Source organism: Colletes latitarsis, chromosome 10, assembly GCF_051014445.1.
Source record: "Colletes latitarsis isolate SP2378_abdomen chromosome 10, iyColLati1, whole genome shotgun sequence".
Classification (NCBI taxonomy): Eukaryota; Metazoa; Arthropoda; class Insecta; order Hymenoptera; family Colletidae; genus Colletes; species Colletes latitarsis.
This window is the reverse complement of record NC_135143.1, coordinates 17,371,573-17,398,681: the sequence shown is the minus strand read 5'-3', so window position 1 is coordinate 17,398,681 and position 27,109 is coordinate 17,371,573. Positions and strand designations below refer to the sequence as shown.

At 43.8% G+C, this 27,109-nt stretch overlaps 4 protein-coding genes across 4 annotated transcripts; 3 read left to right on the top strand and 1 right to left on the bottom strand.

The window, feature by feature from the left end:
- Positions 1-1,856: 1,856 nt before the first annotated feature.
- On the top strand, positions 1,857-12,401 carry LOC143346018 (uncharacterized). The gene is made up of 5 exons (XM_076773727.1): positions 1,857-2,337; positions 2,823-3,102; positions 10,480-10,749; positions 10,958-11,130; positions 12,082-12,401. The coding sequence occupies exons 1-5, from the start codon at positions 1,857-1,859 to the stop codon at positions 12,399-12,401; spliced, it is 1,524 nt and encodes a 507-aa protein (XP_076629842.1).
- Positions 12,402-14,676: 2,275 nt separating this feature from the next.
- Positions 14,677-17,740, top strand: LOC143346952 (uncharacterized). The gene is made up of 2 exons (XM_076775677.1): positions 14,677-15,106; positions 17,310-17,740. Exons 1-2 carry the CDS (start codon positions 14,689-14,691, stop codon positions 17,738-17,740), a joined length of 849 nt encoding a protein of 282 aa, XP_076631792.1. The 5' UTR covers positions 14,677-14,688.
- A 3,730-nt stretch (positions 17,741-21,470) lies between these two features.
- LOC143346017 (uncharacterized) lies at positions 21,471-22,535 on the top strand. Its single transcript, XM_076773726.1, has 3 exons — positions 21,471-21,840; positions 22,046-22,105; positions 22,285-22,535. Exons 1-3 carry the CDS (start codon positions 21,471-21,473, stop codon positions 22,533-22,535), a joined length of 681 nt encoding a protein of 226 aa, XP_076629841.1.
- A 924-nt stretch (positions 22,536-23,459) lies between these two features.
- On the bottom strand, positions 23,460-25,128 carry LOC143346016 (uncharacterized). Its single transcript, XM_076773725.1, has 3 exons — positions 24,846-25,128; positions 23,712-23,894; positions 23,460-23,608 (listed from the first exon to the last, which is right to left on the bottom strand). Exons 1-3 carry the CDS (start codon positions 25,126-25,128, stop codon positions 23,460-23,462), a joined length of 615 nt encoding a protein of 204 aa, XP_076629840.1.
- Between the last annotated feature and the right edge of the window lie 1,981 nt (positions 25,129-27,109).

The window sequence follows — 27,109 nt, the reverse complement described above, 5'->3', positions numbered from 1 at the left end:
ATTCAAAACTCTCATCGGACACATATCCCAGGCCCTACCACCTGAAACATCGCGTTGAAATCCAAATATAAGCTATAACACACAGTTGGCTCGTTCCCTTCAAGTATGACAGATCCCCCTCCCCAACCGAGACTGATCTCAATCCTGACATCTTTCCGCTCCAACCATCGGGACACCACAGTGCAAACTGTAATTATCCATATCTAGATCGTTCCTTCTAACCGTGATTAGCAAGCTCCAAACTGCAAGCAATTACAAGACCCGGTTCTTCTAAAGTCAAATTCCAAACTAAATCCTCCACTGGGTCTTTTACATACCCCCACCTGGGGTACTCGTGAGACGCGTCCCCTCTCGCGAGATCGTGCTCGGTCAACAACATCCTTTCTCCTAAACTATCGATCCCGGGTATTCCGATCTCAGGACAAAATGGCTGGGAAAAGCGAATCGCCCCACGGTCGGGATTCGTCCCAGGCTCGCTTTCGATTTCAGACTTATCGTGATTCGCCGATAACGCGGGTGAAATCGGCAACAAAAGGACTCGCGTCGCACATTCGTGGTCGAACTGCGCGCACGTGGCTGTCAGGCGGCCAACGCGGAGACGATCATTCCGTTCTGGTTAAACCGGTCGTCGTTGAACGAGATCGAGCCGACCAGGGCGAGGTAGTGGCGAAACGATTCACCGGAATTGGCAGGTTCGGAGGCTGGTGGGATCTCGGGAAAGGGGGTGGGGGGCTACTGTTGGCGAGCAACTCTGGCTCCTCTGGTCTCCCGTTTCCCCCCGCCGGGTGGTAAGCGAGACGCAATCCTCTCTCAAGTGATCCTTGGCAAATGAAAATGCTCCCACAATGGTTCTGTATGTACGCGGCCGGGTGGGTGGGGATGAATATCGCCGGCCACGGAGGTACACCTGACCAGATATATAGAGCTAGGGCAGGGCTTCCGCTGCGGACAGTCCAGTTACAGTGCTCTCTGTACGCACGCATCTCGCGGCGTGGGCTAAAACGAGTTGTGGTGGTTTCAATTCACCCGGACGTCGGTTGCAACACCGATCTCCCGCGAGACGGACAGAGGACCATCGTTGTCTCGATTCGCGTCGTATCACGTGGCAGATACTCGTTCGGTAGGTATCGTGACCCAGAGAGTGACAGATCAAAACTGAGTCACAATTAAATCCGGGTTTGGGTTAGGGTTTCTAGACTCGACTAGTCGTCTAGATAATGACTTAGGGAGATAGTGTACAGAGGGGAAATCAGGGTCACACCGGGTAAGCGACTTACGGTTGGCGGATGTTGGAAGATTAGATAGATACCAGTTTCGTTCGAGTTGAAATTTTTGGCCTAGGAAGTGATTGACAATTTAGACTAAATCAGAGACAGGTATCGATCGTATCTGGCGTGTAGCAATAATAGCAAAGTGGCAAAAAAGTAATGAAGCCTACAAATTTACGTCTATTTTGTATAAATCTACAGGTTTCATTTCTTTTTGTGGCCATGGCCTTAGGGGTGGCGAAGCTTCAATCAGGGACATATCTCATTCTAATCTCGTTTAGATGGATGCTATCTTGATCTGGAAAATAATTTACAGAAAGTACGTGTTAGATCAAAATTACACCTGGGTTAAATAAGTACCGGTGACCCAATTACTCGAAAACGGTATGAAAACAGTTCCAAACTTGGGGACGTTGTAAGTTAGAGAGTTAATTAAATCAGAGGCTTAGTCTGGGTCAAATTCCAGCAACTGTTGTGACCTAGAAAGCGACTGGCTGACGTCAGAGATTAAATCTGAAGCTGGTCCCTGGATCTCCGATCGCCAGGCGTTGACGCTTTGTCGTTTCCAGGCTGTCCAGTTGATAAAAGATGAGACACTTTGGCCACCGTTACGTGTGCCTGGCCTTCCTGCTGGCGACGGCCTCGGCAAGGTCAGCCGAGACCAACCCGACTGCGAACTCCATCGACGATCAGAGCGCGAGGTCGAGCAGCAACAACGTCCTGGGCGACCTGAAGCAGGTGTACCAGATCTACAAAGAGTGCTCGGACGAGGAACTGAGCCCATGCCTGAAAGTGAGGCTCCTGTCCGCGGTGGACAGGATGTACAGGAGCAGCCAATTGAACGTGGCCGACGGGGTCACCTTCGTTCGCGACGAACAGATCGTTACCGAGGAGGAGCCCGTCAAGTCCCTGCAGGATATCGAGGCTAGCCTGCCCAGGGCCCTGGACGACAAGGAGGACGCCCTGAACACCATGATCTTCGACAAGGTTGTCAAGTTCTTCCAGAGCCACACGCTGAAGCTGAAGCTGCCCAACGTCGAGGAATTCCAACGCAGCCTCGTCGAAGAAGGTGAGAAAGGCTGATAATAATTATCGTTGGAATTCGATTTACCATGGGCTAGAAGGGGTCATGGTCGAAGCAGTCATCCGAAAGGAGGTACCAGTTTCGATTTCCCGGTTCAGTAGACCGTATGGCCCACTATTTTTCTCTGTACTGAGTGTCCGCGTCGAATCGGACTAATTGCTTCGATTTCAGGGTGAACCGAGAGGAAGATTTTGTGTAGAGAGGTTACATAATCAAGTACCGAAGGCAAATTTTAAAATCTCGTTTTAAAGTCTCGTAAAAAAAGATTGTATGGTTTTAGCGTGGCAGTCAACGCGTTAAACCTGAAACACTTTGCATCCTCGTGGACGAAATCTTCCTCCCATCTGGCAAGTGACGCGTGAAACGTATCGTGTAATGGCCCAGACGTAGAGTCGTTGTCCCGAATGTTCACGCCTGGGCGATCCAATTCAATTTAGCGAACTTCCGTAACCGTGTGCCCGACGTCCTAGGTCGCAAGAAGAAGAAGAACATGGGCCTGTTGGCGATTCCCCTGTTGATCGGTGGAACCCTGGTGCCCTTGGCGTTGGGCGCCCTGGCCCTGCTGGCGGGCAAGGCACTGATCGTAAGCAAGCTGGCGCTGGTGTTGGCGTCGATCATCGGTCTGAAGAAGCTGGTGTCGGGCAGCGGCGACCATGGCCACGAGGTCGTACAGGTCGCCAGCGGCGGTCACGGATCGAGCGGATGGGCGAGATCGAGCCACGACCTCGCTTACTCCGCCTACAAGCCGTCGTCGACCTAGGGAGAACAATGGCTACCAGAGACCGTCGACCAGTCTTTTCAATCTCATCGCACTTCGCTTTCAAGAAGCTCATTTTGCTTTCCTCCTCGTTCCCTCGAACTTCGCGCTCCTCTTCAACGTCCTTTCTCCCGATCGTCTAATTCCCGATCAACGACCATCCGATCGTATCATCATCAGTATTTATTGCTGCACGGCAGCCATGTATATTTATAGATATGGAAATATATTAAGATCAATATTCGTACTATCGTCCAACGACTTGTTCTTGAACCAATTCCCCGAACAGCTGACCTTTCAGTACGATGCTAGATAACTGGAAGAAATAGGCTACACATCGTCGTGAACTTAATAATTATAACCCACTTCTCTAGACGCATTCCTCCAAGATTGACTAATAACCCACAAAACGCCACGTGTCATTAACGATCTTTCGACTATCCTACTTACTATGATCGACAGACAACTCCCAATTAAAACACGCTAACTGACCCGAGTTGCAGACCGTGCTAAGCAGTGTTAACACTAATAAGCTAACTGCAAGCTATGCGGAAACGAGTCCTGAAACTTATGGGGACCCAGAAACAATTATGGAAGATGTCGAAGTTCCCCAATATTTATACATTTCTGTCGAATGTTCTACAGTCCTCTTTTCACGACGAAACTCGTGTGAGAAACAGAGTTCCCCATCGAAAGTAACGTTTTGAACGCGCGTTAGAGGAGTCGATATAGTTCGTAATGGCGGTGGATGCAGGCCAGGAGAGCGCGGTTCCGCGTGGTGTGCAGTAGCCATCAGAGGAGACGAAATGCGGTAGAGTTACCTACATACTGGAAACGCGCGAGCACCTTACGCACTCTGGAGGCCTGTTGGGCCCGCGTGTGTGTACGAGACACGCGTCTGCCGGTGTACCCGGTAAGTAAACCAGGCCGAGTCGACCCGGCCAGCATCCGCGCCGTGCGTTTCCAAGGTGCGCCTAACACTCTCTACCGTCCCGGAGAAAAAGCGTCTTTCTTCGCCCCTGTCCCCGCCGCGGCCCTCTTCGATCGATCTCCCTTCCGGTTTGCTCCGAGGTTCATCGATCCTCGGGTCAGGTGGTCCCGTTCCGGAGATGCCGGAGCTCTTGGGTCCTTCTGGACCTCCGAAAGTCGTCCCCCCATCGCCTTGAGTTCTACCATCTACCTTCGCCTCCTTTTTCGTGTGAAATTGAACTCTATGTTTCGCAATACATATTTTTATATTTCAAAATAGCAACGAAAGAAGGCAGATTTTAATTTCCACTGAATTTTGAGGAACACCCCTCTACATCTGACATAATGCAGGAGTCATGTGAATTATAAAATTACATTTCTTGAATTTGATTTGCTAAATGTAATCTAACTCGAATGAAGTATATTCCGAGTCTTGAAGCATCGAAATTTTACAGGAAATTTTTAAGAATTTAGAAAGAAGATTTGCCTCCACCGATTTTCCAAACAGAGAATTTGACTTTTCGATATTCTGCACTGAGTATTTATGGGGGATAACCTGTGGATCACGCATAGAAAGGGATAATTTTTGGATAACGACCGAACGAGGACCGCAGAGCATTTAGAAACGTCATTCGGGTGATTTCAATGCGTGGTAACGCTGTCTACTTTGATCTCCAAGCGTTGAAATCACCAGCGCGCGATGTATACTGTTTAGTTGAGCTAATACCCGTATTCCAGGAAGCCAAGTTTATTTTCTACTGCCTACATATCGTAAATATATGGTAAAGTTAGATTTATTGACGGCATGGGTCAGTTACTCCGCGTACTTGACTTTCAAATCTGACTGCGAACAGGAACGCAGACATTTCGGTTACACTCTGTAAAGTATCAACGCTGTAACGTTATTGTGCTCTGGTAATTATGCAAGATAATATATAAATAAAGGTACAGTTACTTGAAAATCGCGAGCAACGGCAGAAATTGTTTAATTCCTTCGTTAATGAGTCGATGTTCCGTTTAGTGGCCCAAACGCGCGTTAATTAATTCAAGATGCTCGTTAATTTCGTTACATTTTGTAAATTTCAATAAAATGCGATACTCCATTTAAAATACGGAGTCGAACGAATAAGAACTATATTCGTTCTTAACCTTGCGATCCGTTATGGGCAATTGTTAATATTCGTGTGTATGCAGACTACCAAATTCTGATATTTGGTCGAAATTGATTGAAAGCGGGTCAGAGGCGGTCGCATGTGGGACAGGCTTAGTGGTAATTATCGTTCCGATGAAAATACGCTCTTGTCGACGTATCCCGCTTTCTTTTCGTAGTTCTGTGGGAAATTAACGCGCGTCGCACCCGTATTATTATTATTAAACATTTTCCTTAACGGGGAATGTACATACAGGCTTGCGCTACAACATGATAGATAGCGTAAAATACAGAAACAACGAAATAAAAAAGTAAGAACGTCCTCGACCAGGAGGATCACTCGTGCTCGTACTTTTTTATTTGAGAATTTCTCAAACTAACGAAGTCCTAACAATTTTATACTTGAACTTTAACCATTTCGGTAGCTCAAGAATTCGTAATCACAAATGCAAAATCCATTTCAATAGATTGACATGAAAATTTGATATTTATTATAGTGATATGGATCTAATTTGGTATCAATGTCAGAAAATTATTGTGATCTATTCGTCTCTGTTAATCTGGTTACTGGATCGTTGGTTCGGTCATGCTCGAGCTCGAGGATTAATTAATGCTCGCGCCAGAGTAACGTGAATAAGAAACACTGGAGAATAAAACGGGATGGGACGAAAAAAAAGAACGAGGTATCATTCATTCATGCCGTCGGCGTATATGGAAAGTTGCGTGGTTCTGTCTCTCTCCCTCTTCGTTCGGGCGCGGCGTGTTCGTTTCTCAAAGAAATAATTTAGATTCTAATTTGTATCGGACAAATAACTTTTATTCGCTATTCGGAGTTTCTAAGGAAGAAATTTATGGATCGTAGATTTCTTAGATTATTCAGGATACATGGTGTTAAAACATTTCAAACCTCTTTTCACTCCTAGCTCCGGGGATCCACTTTATCGTATAATCACTTCCGGTAATTTATATACCGGCTATAGTGTCTTTTTCGTGTTGGATGTCATCATTCGAAAGTAAATCGCACGTAGCGCTGGAGTCCAATATAAATAAGTGTAACATTTTACTTTCATTTAGCATTAATTATTCAACCAATATAATTATTATAATGAGTAGGTGTATTGGTAGAATAATTTATAACTTCGTCGCGTGAATGTGGATATTCTAATTTATGACGTCACTCGTGTTATTTATAGAATATTATTTCTATTGAGTGTTTTATGTAATTGATTTTGAATACTTATTACGTTTACGTATTCATTTTTCATGAATGATTACACACAGTCTACTATCAATGGAATCGTTTTTTAAACTGATTTCCAAGTAAGCGAATAAAATTTGACCACCCTGCACGAAGCTATATTTCAACGACGATCGAATATGGCTGCTTCCGAATTCTAATCGCCTCGAGTAAAATTGAACGAGATTTTACCAAATCCAGAAAATTCTCTGAAACGTGGACCAAACATTCGACCAAGGAACGAGAAATCATCGAGGGAGAAGAAACGGGAGGGAAGAAGAGGGACGACCGAGGAGCTCCAGGCTTCGCTTCGTGGGGGCCTTGACTTGACCTCGATCCTCCGGCGAGTTCACTCTCACCCAGTCGTCGAGAGGAAAGTGTTCCATTACCAGCCACGCTCGTACCCTCCTCGCCGTGGGATTAGCGTTTTGGTCCACGAACGTAGCTCCTCGTGATTCCGTCATTGTGTCACGTGCTGCCTACGCGTTCGTGACACGGTTCGACGATCGTTTCGTCGATCCGCGAGGAATCCGTGCTCCCTGGCCACCGGGAGCGAGAAAAGAATCAAAATTGACATTCGTTAATCGACGCTGACGCGTATAAAGTGAAAGTCCTCGGGATGTAACGCCTGCGATTCTCTGCGCGTCTTTCTTTTACCGTTTCGCGTTCGCCAGCAGTTCGCAGACACTTTCGTTTTATCGGGCAGACAATTTTATAGAATTCGTTTGCCTAAATGGCTCTATTTCGCCGCGTTGACTGAAGATACCATCTACAGTCGATCGGATTTCAGCGCGAAAAGAAAAAAATGTTACATAGTTTAATAGAAGAACACTCAGTAGAGAGCAACGTAAAAATATTAACAAAATAACTGTACTATGCTACTGAAAGGAATGAATTCTGATAACAAGTAAATCTGGTGAGAATTCAACGAGGTTATAAAAATACCTAAGCACCTGCTATGATAAGTTTTCAGTTATGCAGTTTTCGATCGTCTGAAAACAAACATTTAGTGTCCTGGACAACTTTACGAATTCTGCAATGGTTCTTTAGCAACTCAACATGTATATTAACTCGTAAGAGGCCAGTTCGAAGTAAATTGTTAATAAAATTGAATGAGTTATTAGGTAGCTGGGGTCTGTTGCACAATTATCCTGGAAGTGGCGTCTAAATTAAGACCTGAAGAAGAACGACAGAGGAGGAGCGTGGAATTCGAGGTAACCTCGTGTTACCGTCTTCGACCGCGGAGAAAGTCGCGTGATCGTTCCTTCCCTGGTTGGTCACGGCGATCGGAAACGACTCGGTAGCATTCGTCCTGCCTTCTCATCTGTTTCTTTTTTCTTTCTCCGTGTTTTTCTAGGCGAGACGTCTTCGGGGTCACGTCGAGGCGCGGCTCGGCCCGCCGCGAAGAGGTCTGGCGCGGACCCAACTCGTCCGCGCACTACTCTTCCCCATGAACATTCCATGAAAAACCGTTAAACGTTATACGCCACGCGCTCAAACACATATTAATCTCGACAAATTATTAATATTTATAGCCCTTCGCTCCTAAAATTTTATAGAATCATCGTCACGTAGATTTCCTTCTTTTTAAATCTAATATTTACGTGTACTTCTTCAGATTCCTCTGTGGGAGAGAAACTAAAAATCAGAGCAATTTTGTAGCACGATATTGTAATTTTATTTTGCACAAGGCGTTAGAAATGTGAAATTTCACGAAAGCAAGTTCGATCGAATAGCTAATCGCGGTGTTACGTAAGGTATATCGCGCGTTCCACTTTTCTTGGGCCCGAGCGTATTAGACTGGCGAAATTTAGCACATCTGTCACATTAATTTCAAAGACGAAACACGGAAGACGACCTCGACCGGTGGCATTCGATTCGAATGAATGGGCCGAAGAAATGGAAACGAGATGGGGGAGAGAAGGGATCGGGATCGAGAATGGCGCGCGCTCGTGGCCTTAGCTTTGAAATTACAGTTAGCGAGGATAGTCCTAGAATCGTTTCCAACGATCGATCGACTGGCACTCGTCATAGACGAAAATATTTAACCAATAAAGACTAAACTATCCATTACTTCTTCAATGAAAATTGAAATGGAATACTTCACAATGGAAACATACGAATTTAAACATATTTAAGAATACTATATTGGTCAATATTCCGAAGTATTGAGAAAAAAGAAAAACATGAATATATTACTGTTTAGAATTAGAATTTTAAAATTCGATTGGAATAAATTGTCGCGTCTTACGGGATATCTATTATTTGAATAAAATTTTGCTTATCTCCGGCATTCGATTAGGCGAGTTTGAAACGGCCAGGAGGAATTTCGAGTATGTGTGCCGTGAAAACGTGCGAAATCCTGTTTGATAGGCGTCGGTCGAGCGACGAGGAAAGTTGCGGAGGCGTGAGATCGAAGTATCTTCTGCATAACGCGAGGTATTATACGGCTTGTTGAAAGCGAAACCGCGTCAGGCATCTTTCGCCGCGACTTTCCGCTGAACTCCACTCTTATTTCCCGGACCGTTTCGCGATGAAACGTCGAGATCGCTTGGAATATCTTAGCACGTAAGATTCGGGAGATAGTGAGGAACGTTTCACGCCATTTTTAACTTTGTTTGACCGGAGAAACAACAGTGAAACTGCCAAAGTTTATGTACACCGTGAATACAATTAACCTCGATTTTTTTTTCAATGAGTACACTTTGTTTTAGAATTAATTATATCCTTCGAAATTTTAAATAATCAAGCAACACAGTCGCGTGAATATTTTACTATACAACGTCCATCGTTTTTTAAGTCAATGGTCGAAAATAACATGTTTACTTTTTGATAGTTGGAAATTAACTGAGTATTCCGAAATTTGGCACTGAAGGTTTCCCATCACCTTCCGTTTCGTCCATGTTGCATCGACACGCGCACATTCTATCTGTGTTTTGATTTTCATTGTGCAGTTAAAGATAATTTCGTAATATGTTCTACGCCCGTTAATTCCTTCATCCAACGTCCAATGAATGTCTTGGCTATCATGTTTCACTCTTTCGTTTGCTTATATAGTTAACAGTTTTAGTTAACCACATGTCTTAAACTTCTTTCAGAAGTCAGAAAATAATACAAATCTGTGCCCCTTACGTTCAAGGATTTAATTTTCTTTAACTTGGTTGGTTGTGACAATAATATACTTCAAATTAGCAATTATTTGCATCCACATGCAAAGGTGTCATCTTTAATAAATGCTAGTGAGGGTTGGAATGGTCTGAGGCCCTTATGCTCAATAATTACCAAACATTCCATTACCCAACAATTTCATTATAAGCAAAAACACAGGGTTACTCATTTTAACAACGAAGGTCTTGCACGAAGTCAGCCATTTCATGACCAAATTCCAAGGACCAAGGGCCTTATGCCCACTAGTTACCTAATTTTATTTCATCGGGCCCAGTGAGTCTAAGCTCACCGGTGGATCGGGCCCGCTCGTCACCGGAAACCGGTGAACCTGTAATCCGCGTTCCATCGGCGTCGAGCGCGCTTTAACCCGCGCCGAATGTTCACGGCTGGAAAAGGGCAGCTACGGAGGCGTCCGGCGCAGCGATTTCCCACTCCGTCCCCCCCGGGGGGCCCGTCGTCGGAGCGCGTGGACGCTGGGCCCCCAGGAGAGGAGAGAAGCGAGGACCAGCGCTAGGCCTTCCGAGGTGCGTCAACGGGAGAGACCAGCGCGACAGAGGAACACGGGGACGACTCGGCCAGCTGGAGAGCCAATAGCTCGTACAGCTTGTAACCCGTGCGGGGTGGGGAGCCTTGGGGGGGACCATCGGGTCCGGTGGGGGCCATCAAAATTTCAAAAACGTACGCGGGCCCCTTTCGCGACGAGGATAAAAGGCAGCAATTGTGATTCTTTCGGTCAGTGTCGATACGATCGTCGCAGTTGTTCGAGTCACGAGTTGCGCAAGGCCCAAGGGACCGCGAGAGTCAAGCATCGAAAACGAGTCAGACAGTTCACGCTCGGTGGATCAGATCAGAAGAGAGCACGATGGTCAAGTACGCGATACTCGTTGCGGCCCTGGTCGCGTCCGTTTTCGCCGCCCCCGCGATCCAGGATCCACCTGGTCAGCCGTCGATCCTTGAAGAGGCGATGAGCGTGTACGCTTCGTGCTCGGGCGAGGAGAGCCTGGCTGTGTGCTTGAAGCTAAAGGCGCTCCACTTCGTGGACAGGGCGGCCAGGTCGGCGGACATCGACGTCGTCGACGGGTTCAGGATCGTGCAAACCGAGGAGGCCAAGAACAGGTAAGGTGAAAGTGATTTCGCGAGGACTGAACAGTGTAACTGGATCGCGAGACGCCTGGAAGGATGGATGGAATTCGATCAGAATTTTTGGGAATCGTTATCTCGATAATCGTATCGCATGAAAATGGATCTTTCGGGGGGTTGTGAATCGTTTCGGAGTAGTTTGATGCTGGTGGGTTGTGATTCACGCTGGGATTTTACTTTCCAGCCGCGCTGACAACGCGAGGTCATTAAACGACATCGAAAGTACCCTGCCAACCGAGGTCGAGGCCAAGGAGACGGCTATCAACGACGCCATCCTCGACAGGACGGCCAAGTTCCTTTCAACTCATACCGTAGAACTGAGTCTTCCGGAAGAAGTCTCTCGATCGCTCGATGAAGGTAACGTCCATGAAGATAACTCCTCAACCCTTAAGTGGACTTGAATGTTGATTCTTATCAAATTGGCGAATAGAAATCGACTTTCCTTTAAAGCGTTTAAAAAACAGTGAACTAATGGAGGATTACATAAGCTTTCAAATAATTACATTGATACATATTAAGGGTTAAAATTTCATTACGTTGTAACTCCTCTATTTTAGTCTTATTTGCATTGCAATTGATGCAGCGTAACTGTAAAGCCTTCTCCTATTTGCTCACGGTACCGCCAGATTTGAAAGTCTAGCAATGGTCATAAAATATGAAAGTCTACGAAAATGACTATGCGCCACATTCGGCAAGTGGAAACGGAAAATGGAATTATCGTACGAGCGTGGTACAGAAATCTAAAAGCCCCCTTAAACCAGAATATAATCAGAAATTATTGTACTATTTTAAACGACAATGCACGAATAGCATAATTCAGAAAATTGCACTGAAGTCATACATCGAGTCAGTAGTGTTTATGGCATCCTGCATTTTCAATAATGGGTACAATGGGTTACGTAATACTGGAAGCCCTCAATTTGCAAATTGATCTCTGAATAGAATGCCAAATGCTTCGTGTCACAGACAATTTAGGAACAGTTCAGAATACTGTGTCACACACCCCTACCATTCTCCACATACGTAACGAAACAACATTAACCCTTAAGTGGACTCTCGATCTCAACCGAATTACTTTACTTAATGTTGATTTTGGAAAATGGAAGTCAACTTTTCTTTGAGGCATTTAAAAAATAACGAACCAATGAAGGATTACATAAATTTTCAATCAATTACATTGACATATATTAAATAATTATTAGTTTAAACTTGCAGCGGCCCCAATAATCCTAATAATTCACTTGAGGGTTAAAATGTAACATTTAAAAATACTTGAAGATTATCGAAACGACAATCGTTCCGTTGCAGCCCGTGGAAAGAAGAAGAAGATCGTGAAATCCCTTCTGCCAATCCTGCTGCTGCTGAAACTGAAGGCTGCAGCGCTGATCCCCATCGCCCTCGGTGCCCTGGCCCTCCTGGCCCTGAAAGCGCTCGTGATCGGCAAGATCGCGTTGGTGGTCAGTGCTATCATCGCCCTGCAGAAGCTGTTCGCCAACAAGCACCAGAGCTACGAGGTGGTAGCCCACCCAGTTCATTCCTACGGTCACGAAGAACACCACGACCATCATGGTTGGGCGAGGTCGGCCGGTTCGGACCTCGCGTATAAGGCGTACAAGCCGTCAGAATAGTCGTTAAGCCACCACTTCCACTCTACCTTCAGTCGCCAAAGTGATTAGCCGCCGCGATCACCCTGAGGGCGGCGCGACTTGATCCCGTCGATCGCGTCGATCCGACGCACGAAACCATCGACACGGACTATCGACGACTTCGACAGAGACTTGCCTCGCCGAACAGAGCCGATCGTACAGCTCGACAAGTTTAATTAGACGTCAGAGTTGCTAGGGACGAGCTAGCTGGCCAGTGTTGGACGATTCCGTTCGAGGGATTGTGACTTGTTGAGCTGGACGGGACCAGTGACCTTACGCTACGAACTGTGACGGATGATTTGACGCGTCGTGCGGACGATTCGACACGATCGACTACGGTCACCGCGATCGAGACGTTGAACAGACTCTATTTAACAGACTCTAACAGTGAACGGTGACAGTCGCGCACCCTCGATCACCCTTAGTGATCCAGAGATCCCGGATCGGACGCGCTGGGACTCGTAGTCAGTACCTGCAACAGGTCCACCAGATTTATCCAATGATTATTTATATACCACCCCCGCACGCACGGGGGTTGCCATGTAACTTAATGCATTATTTATAAATAAATCTTAATTTTATACGATGTTCTCGCATTTCTTCACCACCGTGTGTTCTTACAATCCTGAGATTACTTAATTAGCGTAATATAAAATCTTATTTCGAAATCCTTATCCTAATTCTCTCATTGGAAGAGAAATTTTCTCATTTTCAAAAGTGATTATTCTCTCTCTCTTCCTACTACGTGGAACAGTTTAGAATTTTATTTAAATTTATTATACACTAAAGGAAATTCAGATTTAGAGACCATGAAGATTTTATTTCTCTAAAAGCACGACATTAGTATCAAGAAAATTACAGTTTTAAGTGCTTCCGGGCAATAGAAACTCTATAATTAAGGACCCCGATAATACACCTTGCTCACTATTACGGGCAATTATGTCAAATTTTCTGGAAAGACTCTAAAATGTTTCTACCAATGTAGTCATTTTTAAATAACATCTTTTTGAATCGACAATTGTCCTCTCATACAATTAACACAAGAAAGATGGAAAAAGTGAAATTGAGGTGAGCAATACCTGCCGAAATTTTTCATAATCTATTAATTTAGCCAATATCACGATCATTTAAAACAGAATACGACAAATTAAATGCAAATTTTAACTTTTGCTAGCCCACATTAGGTGCATTTTCTCCAACCGTAACGAATAAGAAAATGACCCTGAACGGCCAAAATATTTGCCGTGCACCCAGAGCTATCGAGCGCATCTCTCGACAAGCGTTAACCAATCGTAATCGCGTTAACGCCGTCCAGTGTTTGTCCAGGTTAACCTAGCGTCTATTGACCGTCGCTGGGGACTTTTCTCGAAGGCAAACACCTTCTTCTTCGTCTTGATTTTTTTTCGTCGAGACTCGTCGACGCTAAAATTTCTCTTTGTTACGAAGACGTCGCCCCGACGTTTTGACGGCGAATCTTCTCGGGTGCATCCGGTGTATCGAGGGGCCCATCCGCCACGAAATACAGGCGAGGTGGACTTTCGCTGCTTGTAAGATCCGTCGAGTGAAACCGATTGTTCTCTCGTGTGCGAACGGCTATATAGCAGCCTGAACCCCGGTGCTGGATCAACAGTATTGTTTCGGATCTCGACCACTTTTCTCCCGCGTCCTTTCCTCGAGAACCTCGCGAACTCAAGTATAAATCCAGTGTTTCAACGAAGAATTCGAAGAAATCGAAAAAGCCTCAGGATGAAGAAGGGTGCTAGGTGAGGAGCAGGGATCGGCTGAAAGTGAAATTCTTTGCTATTGTTTTATAACCAGTGAGCAGCAATCTAGTTTGGACCTAAACAAAGTGGATATAAATATTCTTTACATCATCATAGATAGTGTAGAGATCTTTCTTAAGATCTTTGCTTATGTATTTTGTCCTATATAATCACATTAAAGCAATAATATCGTTGTGTTTCTTTAGAGGGTACATCCAACTTCTTTGCTGGACGTCCCTTCAGAGGGGTCAGCCGAGTGCAAAGGGTTAAAAGTGATCTTTAGCTATAAATACTCCACATACCACGTGCTTCAGATCACTTAAAAAAAAAACAATCTTCCTATTTGAATCGAGAATTCTCTTTCCCCAGGTCGTTCTAATAATTCCTTTTTACCACGAATAACTCTCATCGACTTTCTCGACGATCCATCCGGTGCATTCGTCATGAAACGAGAGTTTAGCGCTCTGTGGCTGCTGACCCTCGTCTGTACCGGGATCACCGGGATCATGGAGTCAACGGAGGATCCGGTGTTGACCAAAGAGAACTCGATCAGTTTTGGCGAGGCCTTCGGCGCCTGCCTCTCCAGGAAGGAGTTTGGAGCAATGGAGTGCGTGAACCGCGGTGCCTTGAGCGCTCTACAATCGCTGAACCACAAAGACGACCTGGATTTGGGAGACGTGCACCTGGAGAGAGCAGACGGATACGGCAGAGAACTTTTGGATTGGGATTACGACCCGAAGGACTTCGGCAACATCGTGACGGCGGCTACCAGGCTGATGGAACGCAGGAGCCTCAAGTGGAGCCTGGACAATTTGTATCCAGGGCTCCAGTTGCGCGCTGGACCGATGTTGAACGGAAACGGGATGCTGGAGTTCGTGCTCAACGACCGGGCGACGGTCTTCGGGGACAGGCAAGCTGGCCCAGGTGAGATACGGGTCTTTCAGAAAGGATTTACTCGAAGAATCTTGATGGATTTTAATTTTGAACTTAGAAAGAATAGTTTTAATGGTATGTAACTTGTGTGAAGCTAGGGTTAGCTAGGGTCTATTAAAGTAGACTAGAAGATCTTAGTTTTCTCGTAATTGTAGACTCAAAGTACCAAGGTGGTTGAATGCAAAAATCAGAAGGAAATTATAGACATAACAGAATTTTTTCCGTACAGCTGAAAGGCTAACGAGTTATAATATCGAACAACTTGCTTTGCTCGATTGTTGAAAGACGCGATGAGATAGTGTTGCGTCTCAAGTCGAAAATTATGCGATTTCGGTAGCGCAGCAAAGTTCGTCCTCTGTAGTGCAAGGGGTATACAGGGTGTTCGGTCACCCCTGGGAAACATTTAAATGGGGGATTCTAGAGGCCAAAATAAGACGAAAATCAAGAATACCAATTTGTTGATGAAGGCTTCGTTAAACAGTTATTAACGTTTACAGTTCCGGCCGTACTGAATATTTTTCTCGAAAATGCGCAGGATTTCGGGGGTATGTCTCTTCACCAAAAATGATTAGAATTGACCCCCGGAACCGAAAATAATTTTTTTAGAATTAATTAAAAATTTTTTTTTTCGTCGAAAAATTTAGGCACCTACCCCCTGTCGATTTTTCTTAAAAATTACTTTTTCATTTTTAGTAATTTTGTTTGACGCCCTACAGAAAAGTTGACTAATACTTTTTTGTAGGTACCCATGAGCTCTGCTTCAGAAAAAAGTTTCATTGAAATATATTCACAATTGTAGGAGTTATGGCTGTTTGAAAATTGGACCATCTTTATGGGGTTTTTCTCATTTTGCGAGGTCAAGGACCAACTTTTCGAATATTTTTGCGATTTGCACATATTCTCCATCAAAATACGCGTAGTTTGCTTTTTTAAACATTAAAATCGTCCAATCCGTTCAGAAGTTATGACGTTTTAAAGATTCGCATGAAAATTCGGGCAGACATTTCTGGCCAGAAATTATATTTTCGGTAAGGAATTTTTTTCTCGAAACTGAGTAGGATTTCGGGGGTATGTCTATTGACCAAAAATACTTGCAATTGACCCCTGCAACTAAAAATAATTTTTCCAAGACGATTCGAGAGTCTTTTTTTCACCCTGAACTTTCAGCACCTATTCGATTTTTTTTCTCGAAAGTGGATAGGATTTCGAAGACATGTGTATTCACCAAAAATGATTGTAATTGACCCCCGCAACCGAAAATAATTTTTCCAGAACGATTTGAAATTTTTGAATTTAATTGTTAATAACTTTTTAACGAAGCCTCTATTAAAATTTTTCCCAGGGGTGGCCGGACACCCTGTATACAACGCTGTGTCCCGCGTTAGCCCAGGCAAGACCATAAAACGTCGTTGTGCCCATATTTGGGCATAGTCAAGGAGTTTTGCAGTGGAATTTTCCACGACCCCCACGCCAGCTCATCCCTACGCTTGCCGAACAAGGGCGTCCAACTAATACGTTTCAAATCCGAGTCTCTCTGTTACCAGTATACAATAGCACAACACAATAAACAGTTTCTGATCACATCATATCAGTCCTTCAATCACTCCCATATCAATCCTTATTTTTCCCACACGACTCCACAGTATTAATTTGTTCATGGAGATAGTGCATCTGCGAGCACGTTTGCAGATTCGCTACAAGAGTGTCGATGGCTTTACAACCCGTCACTCGAACGACGCTCAACAGATAGAGTGAGTCACGAAGTATATAGAAATTGAGGCTATGGGTCGGAGGAGCCGCTGAGTCGCCATCAGCTTGGAAACGAACCTACCGTTCGCCAGGGTTCGCGTCTTTACTACGCGAGCTGCTTAGTGGATCTACCTCCAGTAGGCAGCACGGTCAAGGCCATCCACTAAAACACTATGTCGTGGGATTCTAGAATGCTCGAAAATCTCTAGAATCCCCCTAAGAACTGATGGTATAATTGTCAGTCTCGAGCAGACTTTAACATAGTCACTCAAATGTGATCCTATTCATCTAGCTCACATTACGAGGCTATTAAATTAAAATAAAAATAAAGTTACCCATATAAACATTGACCCTATTTCCATTTTTTAAATTCAATATCCCCGTCAAGCTAGATAATCTAACTAGGCTCCCCATTTAACGATTTCTGAACGATTCTTGTTCCCAGGAAGGCAAATGATGAGACATCTGCTGATACCCTTCCTCCTGGGGTTCAAGTTCAACCTGGCCTCTCTGATTCCACTGCTCTTCGGGGTTCTGCTCCTGGTCACGAAGAAAGCACTGCTGCTGACCAAGGTGGCCCTGTTCGTCAGTGGACTGTTAGGCTGGAATTCCTTGTTCTCCAACGCTGCTACGCACTATCCAGGCGGTGGATTCAATGGATTCCCTGCCTACGGCCAGGAGATTCCAGCAGGAGGGTTTCCTTACCACGAACACCACCATAATTTCCAATATCGACCCTACAGGGATTACCAAACCAGCGAGTTTGGACCGTACAATCAACACGTGATCAGAGAAGTGGTCGATGTTTACGACAACGCCGAAGAGACGAAGAACAAACGAATTGGGAAGAATTTTGCGTGGGCCAAGGGTAGCTGATGCCCCTGTGGATATTTTCTTAAACTATGATCGAGAAATTTAATGTACACCTTCGATACTTTGCCTAGTTGGATTTTATAAAACTTCTGATGTTGATTTTATTGAATGTTTTTGGATCGACTCTACTTTCTAGTACATTGAATTTTTATTTAGCGTTGTACAGTATTGTTATTCGTGGTAATTATTATATTTTTGGGTATCATAGAAACACATGTTCATGTAGATATAAACAATAATGGAGGTTATATAACCGATCGAATGTAATACTCTGTTAATAAATGAAGAAAAAAATTGTTTTAAAAAAATAAAAAAATTACATTAGAACACGATAAACCAACGATATAAATATGGATCTCAAGCTATAGTTGGAAGAGAAATCCTGATTACAGTGAAAATCTAATTTTGCTATCCCAGATCCAGTAAACGTAACTGTACCTCGAATATATCAAAAATTATCAGACCTGATCCAGAGACTACACGAATCACATGATTGGAATTCATTCAAACGTAACGCAGCCCTAATCTACGCTTTGCAGTGTAGGTCACAAGAAAACGAGCGACTCTGGGACTCGATTGCTTAAACGACTCACGCTGTGGTTCGTCCAATTTCTATTTAATCCTTTTCTGTCGAAGTAGTGCATATACAAATTAAAATTTCCTGCATGCGAGGTAGCAAAGCTTCCAGGTTGCCGTTTGTCGAGGATCCAGCGTGTGTCGTTTCCTCACTGTCGGTTTCACGGCTCCGCGCGGTCAAGGATCGAGCCTGCGATGGCCGTTTTCACTACGCGGAGCCATTAGTCTCACTCCATTATCGCGTCGCCCTCTCTTTCGGTCGTCTAACTGTTTCTTCGTAGGCGGAAGGTGGAACAGCGACGTAAAATGCGTCCGGGAAATGCGTTTGCTGGTAAATGGTAATGGCCAGCGAATCGCCACGGTTCCGTGACCGCGCCGTACACCGCCACGTGTTCCTAACTCCTTATGTCAAGTGTAACAATCAAGGTGGAGCATGTATTACGGCTTGGAGACAGCCGACCGTAAAAGTTCCTTGTTTTCCGCCACCGTTTCACGGCCTCTGCGTCGCACGAGAGCAACTGCGCTCGGCTGCTTGGGTTTTGCGCATTCGCCTGCCGGCGTCGAACATGCGTGACGTCCGATTTGTTACAATGTAACGGTTCGTTTTTTCTTTATATCGGAATTTACATTGTACTTTATACATATGGGGTGGCCTGCAATCGTGAACGAAGCTACAGTTACACCAGGCGACTTCTTAGACTTTGGAAGAACGGTACCAAACAAGAAGAGGACCTCAAACCGATCACCTTCGATTTTAATGTGCTTTTGTAGGATGGTGTACGAGTATCTGGATGATATATGCAGAATATTATGTGGAGATATTCGTTAACTTAGAAGATATGATGGATTAACTTTTTTTTTAACTATGGCGGATCTTGGACGATTTAATTGTCATTCGAAGCAGAATAAAGTTAGGCACCATGAGTGTTAAGTAGGTGATTACTGTTCGAAAGTAGTATAATTTCCAACCATTATATTGGTTAAACAATATTTTAGCTTTTCGTTTCGAGTACCGATAATTTTTCAAGCAGACTTTGACAAATTTTAAATGTAGACTGTAAAATATATTGGCAAATATCGTTACACGGTTTCGTAAGTGTATATGTATACTTGCCACAAACGTGCGAATATGTATTGTACATCTTAAGATTATTGACTTAAAAATATCGTGTGTGTCGAGGTCCGAAGGGGTTGATCAAGGAAATATAATATATCAACATAGAGCAAGGAAGTTTACTAAACATTTTCAAATTATGCTTATTATTATTATTGTCCAGTATGCCTAGGTGTGCTCACATTCTCATAGTAATGTCGAAAGTAACGTATCTTAGATTAAACCTTGTCATTTGACATCTGAAACACGTTGTCGTTTAAAAAAGTCATAAATGATACCTCGTGATCTAAAATGGATACCTTGTTCGTGGTTTCCTTCGTCTGTAAATCCACTTTCTCGTTCCCTATAATAGCTGTACGTGGAGATCATGCTCCATTCTCATAACAGAAATTCCCGATAGAAGCTTCGTGTAACGAAAATGCTATATTATTTTTCAAATTGTTTTTTTTAGAGATAGAATTAATATCAAGCACATTTTGCAGGAAGAAATGTATTCCCACAAAGGATAAAGAGATCCACAGTAATTTAATTTTAAAGAAACTATAGTTTCGTCATTTATATTAGCATTTTTATTCTCAAAAACGCATCCGAGTCTACTTTCTCGCATGCAAAAATTATTCACATATTTCTAGCGTCGATATTTCTTATTTCTACACGTATCTACGTGGGTTTTTTTTTGATACAGTGTGGCTAACACGCATTCTGTTCAGCGCGAAGTAGGGTAATTGTGATCACTGCCTGTTCGTAGGAACGATAAGCGCGGAAAAGAGTGTCCTGGATTTTGCCGAACGCGACCGGTGGACATATTTAATAAAATTCGTGTGGACGTAATTGCCCTGGTCATTTGTCGAATCTGGCGCGTCACGGTACGTAATCCGTGTCAGATTAACAGTATCTGTGCTGCAATAATTAATTCATACGGCGATCTATCGAACAGGCCACCGTAAACGATCAAAACTCAAGCCGGAGAACAATGCTCGATCCCGAGATCGATCTTGACGATTGCAGACGCAACTTTCTCCGCAAAGTACGGGAACTTTGTTCCCTGAGATTCGTCTTCCCTGTCATTAAACGCGTTCCACCAGTTAAACAAAAAATCAACGATTGCAAACTTTCTCGAGAAACGTTCGTAATTGGCCACAATTTTAATTGAAAACTTTATTCGCGACCAGACTTTATTGTTCGACTTCGACGAGGCCCAGTTTTAATCTCTCCTGAGTTTCACAGAAATTTTTAAGATTTGTCAAATCTTTTACGCAACCAAAATCCATTTAAACGCACCAGAGATCATTTTCAATTGTTCTTTAACCCTTGAATGCACGATTTTTTTAATTTTGATTAAAAATATAAAAAAAAATGTTGATTCAGAATATAATAGGATTACTATACCCATTCTATATACCGTATCATTTTTAAAACAGATGAATCACGTAAAAAACCAGTGCAATACCAACGTATTTTAGTAAAAAAACTTCTAATTTTCACGAACTTCTTCGGACGCGACAAGAGAGTGTTTCATTTTTGAGACGCTATAAGTTTAAGGGTTAACGTTCTCGTCTTACACAATAAGTGTTCCGTTTTCTAATGCCTCGACGTAGAAAAATTTCCCTCGAGAGAACGCTCGAAGAAAAAGAAATTTTCCGGCTGGGAACCTCTGTAGATTCTCGGTAATGGAACTGGCGTTCGATTCCCCATTCGCTGGCCGTTCCTCGGTGGTTTCGGCTTCACTTGGCAACCGGGTCAGAGGGATACTTACTTACGGGGCTGTACGACATTGTTTTGGTTCAGGAGTCCAGTCCCTCCTCCCAAAAGGAGGAGGCGTTAAACAGCGCGTGGATCAGGTGTGAGCCTCCGCAAGGACGACCGTCGGGCTCGATGGTAGGAGAACGTCAAATACCCTTATAAAAGAGCCAGCGCGGAGCAACTCGAATTAGTTCGCGGTATTTTTCCAGCGGTCAGCTGGCCGCGAAATAGATCGGTCCCGTAGGCCTCGAGAGTCCACCATTTAACGCACAGAGGATCGTACAGGTTCCTCTGGACACCATGACGGGAACCAAGGTGGCGGGATTCGTTCTCGTTCTTCAGTTGACGCTTCTGCTGCAGCTGGTGGACAGCAAAAACGAGTACACGAAGCTGTTCGACAGATGCGCCCGTGAAAGGAACGCGTTTGATTGCCTGAAGCAGAGGGCCCTGGAGATCCTGGACTCCGCCATTGGCGACGACTCGGTGTACGTGCTCAACGACTACGTGACCATCGCCAGGGACCCTGCATCCGCTGTCAGGGGTACCGAAAGATCGCTCAAGGACGAAAATGGCACCGAGCTGACCCTGGACCAAAAGCTGGATAACAGGTTTCACGAGTACCTGGCCTCTAGGAGCGTCCAGCTCACCATCCCCGGAGAGACTTTCGAAGGTTTGTGAACTCCTAACCATCTACGATTCTAGTAAAATTATCGTGTCTCCTTAAAAGAATTACCGTTCCATAAATAATACATTTATATTACTTACATTGGAAATGTATTATTTAGTTTGAAAGATTTTAAGTTCGAAAGTACCTTCGATCTTTTATTATAGAAGCAGTGGTAGAACGCGTATAAATTTTCAAATTAATTCTCCAGGTCGACGGAAGAAGAACAAAGGTTACGGTGTGCTGATGATGGGAGCCCTTGCAGTGGGAGGTGAGCGAAAAATTAGAGTTTCATCCGAGAGATTCTCAAGTAAAAAAGTACGATACCTGAGACGATATTTCAAATTTTTGTATTTTGTGCTCTACCGGTTGTAAGGCGATCCAGGTTCTTACTTTTCGATTTGAGAGTTTCAATATAGTTGGAACCTGATGGGAAATCGGTTTTTCCAGCGATGATGGCACAACTGGCTTACGGGAAAATCGCGTTCCTCGCGGGAACTGCGTTGCTGACTGCCAAGATAGCCTTGGTCCTCAGCGCCATAGTCGGTTTGAAGAAGCTGGTGTCCGGCCAAGGAGGCGGTGGCCACGAAGTGATCTACGCGACCGGATCTGAACACCATGGAGGCTATGGTGGCGGCGGGGGCGGGGGCGGCTACAGCGGAGGCTGGCAAAGAGCTCTCGACGGTCTCCCACCCACCTGAATCCAAAGATAGATAGTTTAACTTATTTCGCGGTATTTTATTGTATTAAACGTCGATACAGAGTAATTATGGCACGATGATTCGTAAAATGTACGATTTGTAACCCTTAAGTAGGCGCCCTCAAGAGTCTATTTTCTATAAATCGTTTTTAATTAAACTGAGAACAAATTAAATACAACTATTCACAGGCCAAAGATACGGTGACCGTGGTATTCATTTATTTACAATTTAGAAAGAAAATATATTGAGTTTGGCGGATACGAGTCTACTTATGTTAGAAATAAAAGTGTGCCTACTTGAGGGTTAGTAACCTCCATAGACGCGTAAGAAGAATAGACGCGATTCCGATTATTTGTACGTGCAAAATAAAGTACGAGGATATGGTTAAACACCATGATTGTGATCGATGTTAACGAGACACTTGGTACGTCAATTGTGACAGATGGTATTAAGGCATTATTTATTAAAAAAACTCGAAAGTATTTAATTTTAGTTACCCGTAGTGAGATATTTATTTATTCCGTGTGGCTGATAAACTGTGTTCTACCAAAAATTACTTGTATTTATTTTTTGTTTGCGACTTGTGAGGCTGGAGTTATTTGTATGTATATTGTGTAAAAAATGGCTGATCTTTAGTGATAAATAAAGGTTATTTAAAAGGAGCATCCTGTTTACTCATTGAAATTTAGAACAATTTCGACGTCGATACAGTTCAGTTGTACTTTATGCAATCATTAGTAATCAGAAGATTTCAAAATTTAGAAAGCGTTCAGAGATTACATATTTTCACTATTCGTTTCGTTTATTAATTATTTTATATGTTCGTAGATGAGAATAATGTACATAACGTGCTTGTTGTTGTTTATTTCAAGAATAAATATAAAAATTATTTTTTAAATTCGTTACGCGCAAAATTCTTTTATTTTACATAAAATTTCTTCGCCGTTTCCGGTATTCGTTGTAGCGTTCGCCGAATCCATCGTGATGATCGAAATCGATGCTCGAGCTATGCGTATGTTCGTAGCTGTGATGCGGATGTTTGACAATTTCGTACAAATTGTTCTCCTTGTGCTCTGAAAATAATAATTAATTTCCCTCGTATCCTTTCTCGCGTTTTACGCCTGGAAACGGTTCTAGAAATCTCGATGATAGTATTAAATATAAAAAATGGCTCACCGAACGATTTCTTCAACAGGACCGCGGTAGCAATCGCAAGCGCGACTTTACCAACGACCAGAGCTTTCCCAGCGATCGCAGCAACGGCATTGACAAACAAATAAAGCATCGTCAGCTTTCCCGCTCCCAGCAAGTATAGCAACAGCTTCCAGTACCCTCTGTTTTTCTTCTTGCGCGAGGAGACTAAAGAAAAAGAACATAATTCTCTCTCGGTCCTTCCGAGAAGATCGAAACACCGTTCGATTCGGGAGACCAATTCTGTCGTTGCAGTCTATACAGAGTGACGAAGAAGAGGCGCTTAAAAAGAGCTATAGAAACGAAAATAACAGAGCAACTTGCAAGCAGATTTAAGTTATAATTTTAGTCTATATCAACGTCTCATAATAATTTTGTACGTTCTTAGGTAGCCATAAATTGTCTGATAGCAAAATAGCGAGTCTTTAGGAGAAATCAAACTGAATATCTTTGTCTTACTCCTCTTGATGACTATTGTGAATCTTAGACGTTGATTTTAGTCACCCTGTATAAAGAAACAGTGATAAAAAGGACTCCTTGTAACGCGATGCTCGAGAGGGTCGCCACCGGAAAAAAAATCACGAGTCTGCGATCGTCGACGAAGATTGCCTTAAGAGGAAACCACAAGGTGTTGTTAATGTATTGCGTTAATCGACTAATTAAATAATTAGCTACCAGTGCGAGCAACAACGTAGATTCGTTCCCACGAAACGATACTCCACATTTTCACGAAGCGTGCTCCTTGGGAAAAACTGTATCATTCTAGTTAACTAAACTACTAGTCCGATGCAAAAACTCACTCTCATGGAACTTGACCTGCGCAGTGTTCCTTGGAAATATAAATTAATCAACAGCGTGTACGTAGCATCTCTAACAAATTTTTCCATAGCATAAAAAACCATTTAATCTGACCTAACGGAACGATTCTCTTTAAAAGAATATTTCTTTTCTTTTCTGGGGATCTTCCAAATAAAATTAAACTAGATATTTAGTATAGAATCTTAATATGACGCACAGACGACACGAAGTGGCCCTTTTCATAAATTTTCACGATCACGCGACGCTTCTTGAGACTTACAGATGCACAAATCCGACAGTCCAAGGACCTAGCGAACTCACCCTCTTCGACACCCCCGTCTCCGTAACCGAACGATCTTCCATCGAGGTTCCTGAACTCTCTGAGTATCGCCCTGTTGGCTCCAGACTCAACGTCTTGTACCCTCGTCGCGCACGATGACGATCTCTCATCTTTTCTGCAATCGATCGCAACCGACAACCCAGACTGAACATCCTGACGGACTACAACCGAGCTGCAAACGGCTAAAAAACCGCACAGCGACAGAACGAGGAACATACGTCGACGCATGTTCAACGCGTACTGGCCGCCCCAACGGACAACCATTTTTATAGGGGCAGCAGCAATTAGCGGTTACGCCATACAGAGCGTGAATAACAACACGCGGAATCGGTCTCGCGGAGTGTTTTACCGATCCGTCATACCGGGCAACGAGCAAAGCTGAAACGCAGCTACGCGTTCAAAGGCGATACGGGCACGTCGGATAATGTTTACAACTAGCCACGGTTAAATCATGGTCCACGGTCGCTGGTAATTGCTTTGCGCGTCGAGTGTGAAACGTAATCTCAGTCGCAACCGAAACGAAAAGGAATTGGGGCTAATGGCCAGAGTTCGAGGAAAGAAGCACGCCAATCGCAGCAACAGTCAACCCCCCGACCGTACGATTCAATTACAAGCGTATTTCTAATCGTGTACCATTTAATTTTGCTTAAATTTGGTCGCAGAGGGCGTAGATATGGCAAGAAACTTTCGAATCTATTCGTTCTAGTGAAAAGATTGTATTATTGTTTATAATATGAAGCGTGGGATAATTGAAAAACCATATGAACGCAGGTTTCGAAACAACATGGTGGACACTTTGAAGCCGATGCGCAGATCTACTGCGCAACCAAGATGGAGGAATATGAATATTTTTCCACATAAAAATGTAATATTGACTACGATCGATTGAATAAATTTCACTTTCGTGTTATGTTTATTAACTAGGAGGTAGTAGTTTCTGTATTTTGAAAAGAATTAGTAACATCGAAACGTCGAACGATAGCTAAATGGAATACGTGTCTCATCGAGCAAAACATTGTCGCTAAACTGAGATGTCACGATCCCAGCTCTGCCTCCCCCGCTTCTCACACGCTGGGAAGTAGAGAATAAGGTCTAAAAGGCTGAATCTTTTTCCGTGGTGGCTTTGTGTGCCACTGGGCCGATCGAGCATCCTCGATTCACTGCTCAGAAATATGCAGAACCATAGTCTACAAAGGTCCGCGGACCACGCGCGATTCGAATCTGCGAAAAGAAGAAATTGCACGAAGTTCCTGTACCCTGATAATTAAGATCCTCTTCGTGATCACGAATAAGCTTGTGCTTTCACTGTATTTTAAAGACATTTACTATCATTCGAAGCTGTAAATGAAACATGAGCTATCTCGACGTACTATAATAGAAAAATGAAAATATTGAGAAGAAGGTAACTCGAATGCACAGGTCTAAATAATGTTGCAATGCTAAGTATGTTCCTGCCATCGACCTCGTGGGTTATTCGTGTATTTCATACTATAATTTGAAGAAGTTTTGCGTACTCAGACACGAAGGTCTGACATGACAGTTAAATTGTTAAATTATTGCCACGGGGAACGCGCCGCGGAAAGTCGAGGATTTAGTATACGCGTCGTGGAACATCCCCGCGGGGAAATCGAACAGAAGCTCGTCGGGCATATAAATTCGTGCCTTCGGAGCCGTGGTAATGGGCTAGGTCAGAAGCTAACGCGCTGACACGGCCACCTGTTGCGGATCAGATGACCTGAATCTAATAAAAGAGAGAAACGAGACGGCACCTTATCGATAAAGCATCTCCACGGAGAATCGCGCGCTTTCTGTCTGGTTAACCCATTGCCTCACTTCCATTGCTCCAGAAACCGTTTGTCCCTGGTCATTCACGTTTCCGTGCTGCGTAAAATTGCGTAAGGGGAAACACTTTTCCGTGGGATCGTTAGACTGCGCGGCACGCACGCGTAAAGTCAAGCAAAATGGCAATACGAACGAGCCGAACACCGAAAGTGTCACTTTAGACCAGTTGATAAATGAAAGGCGACGCTCGTCGCTGCCAGTTCTCACATTTGCTTCCGAGATTCGTCGCGATGAGCGCTCGAATCCGTGTGATAGAATGATTATGAAATCGAACGTGTTCGAGAACGTTGTATTTAATATCGAAATTAAAAAGTAAATGCTGTGGGAATGGGAGGGTCCCGCGAAATGTTTGGGAATTTTTCCGACGATGTGGAACGCTGAATATAAATTGTTAGTAGAATTA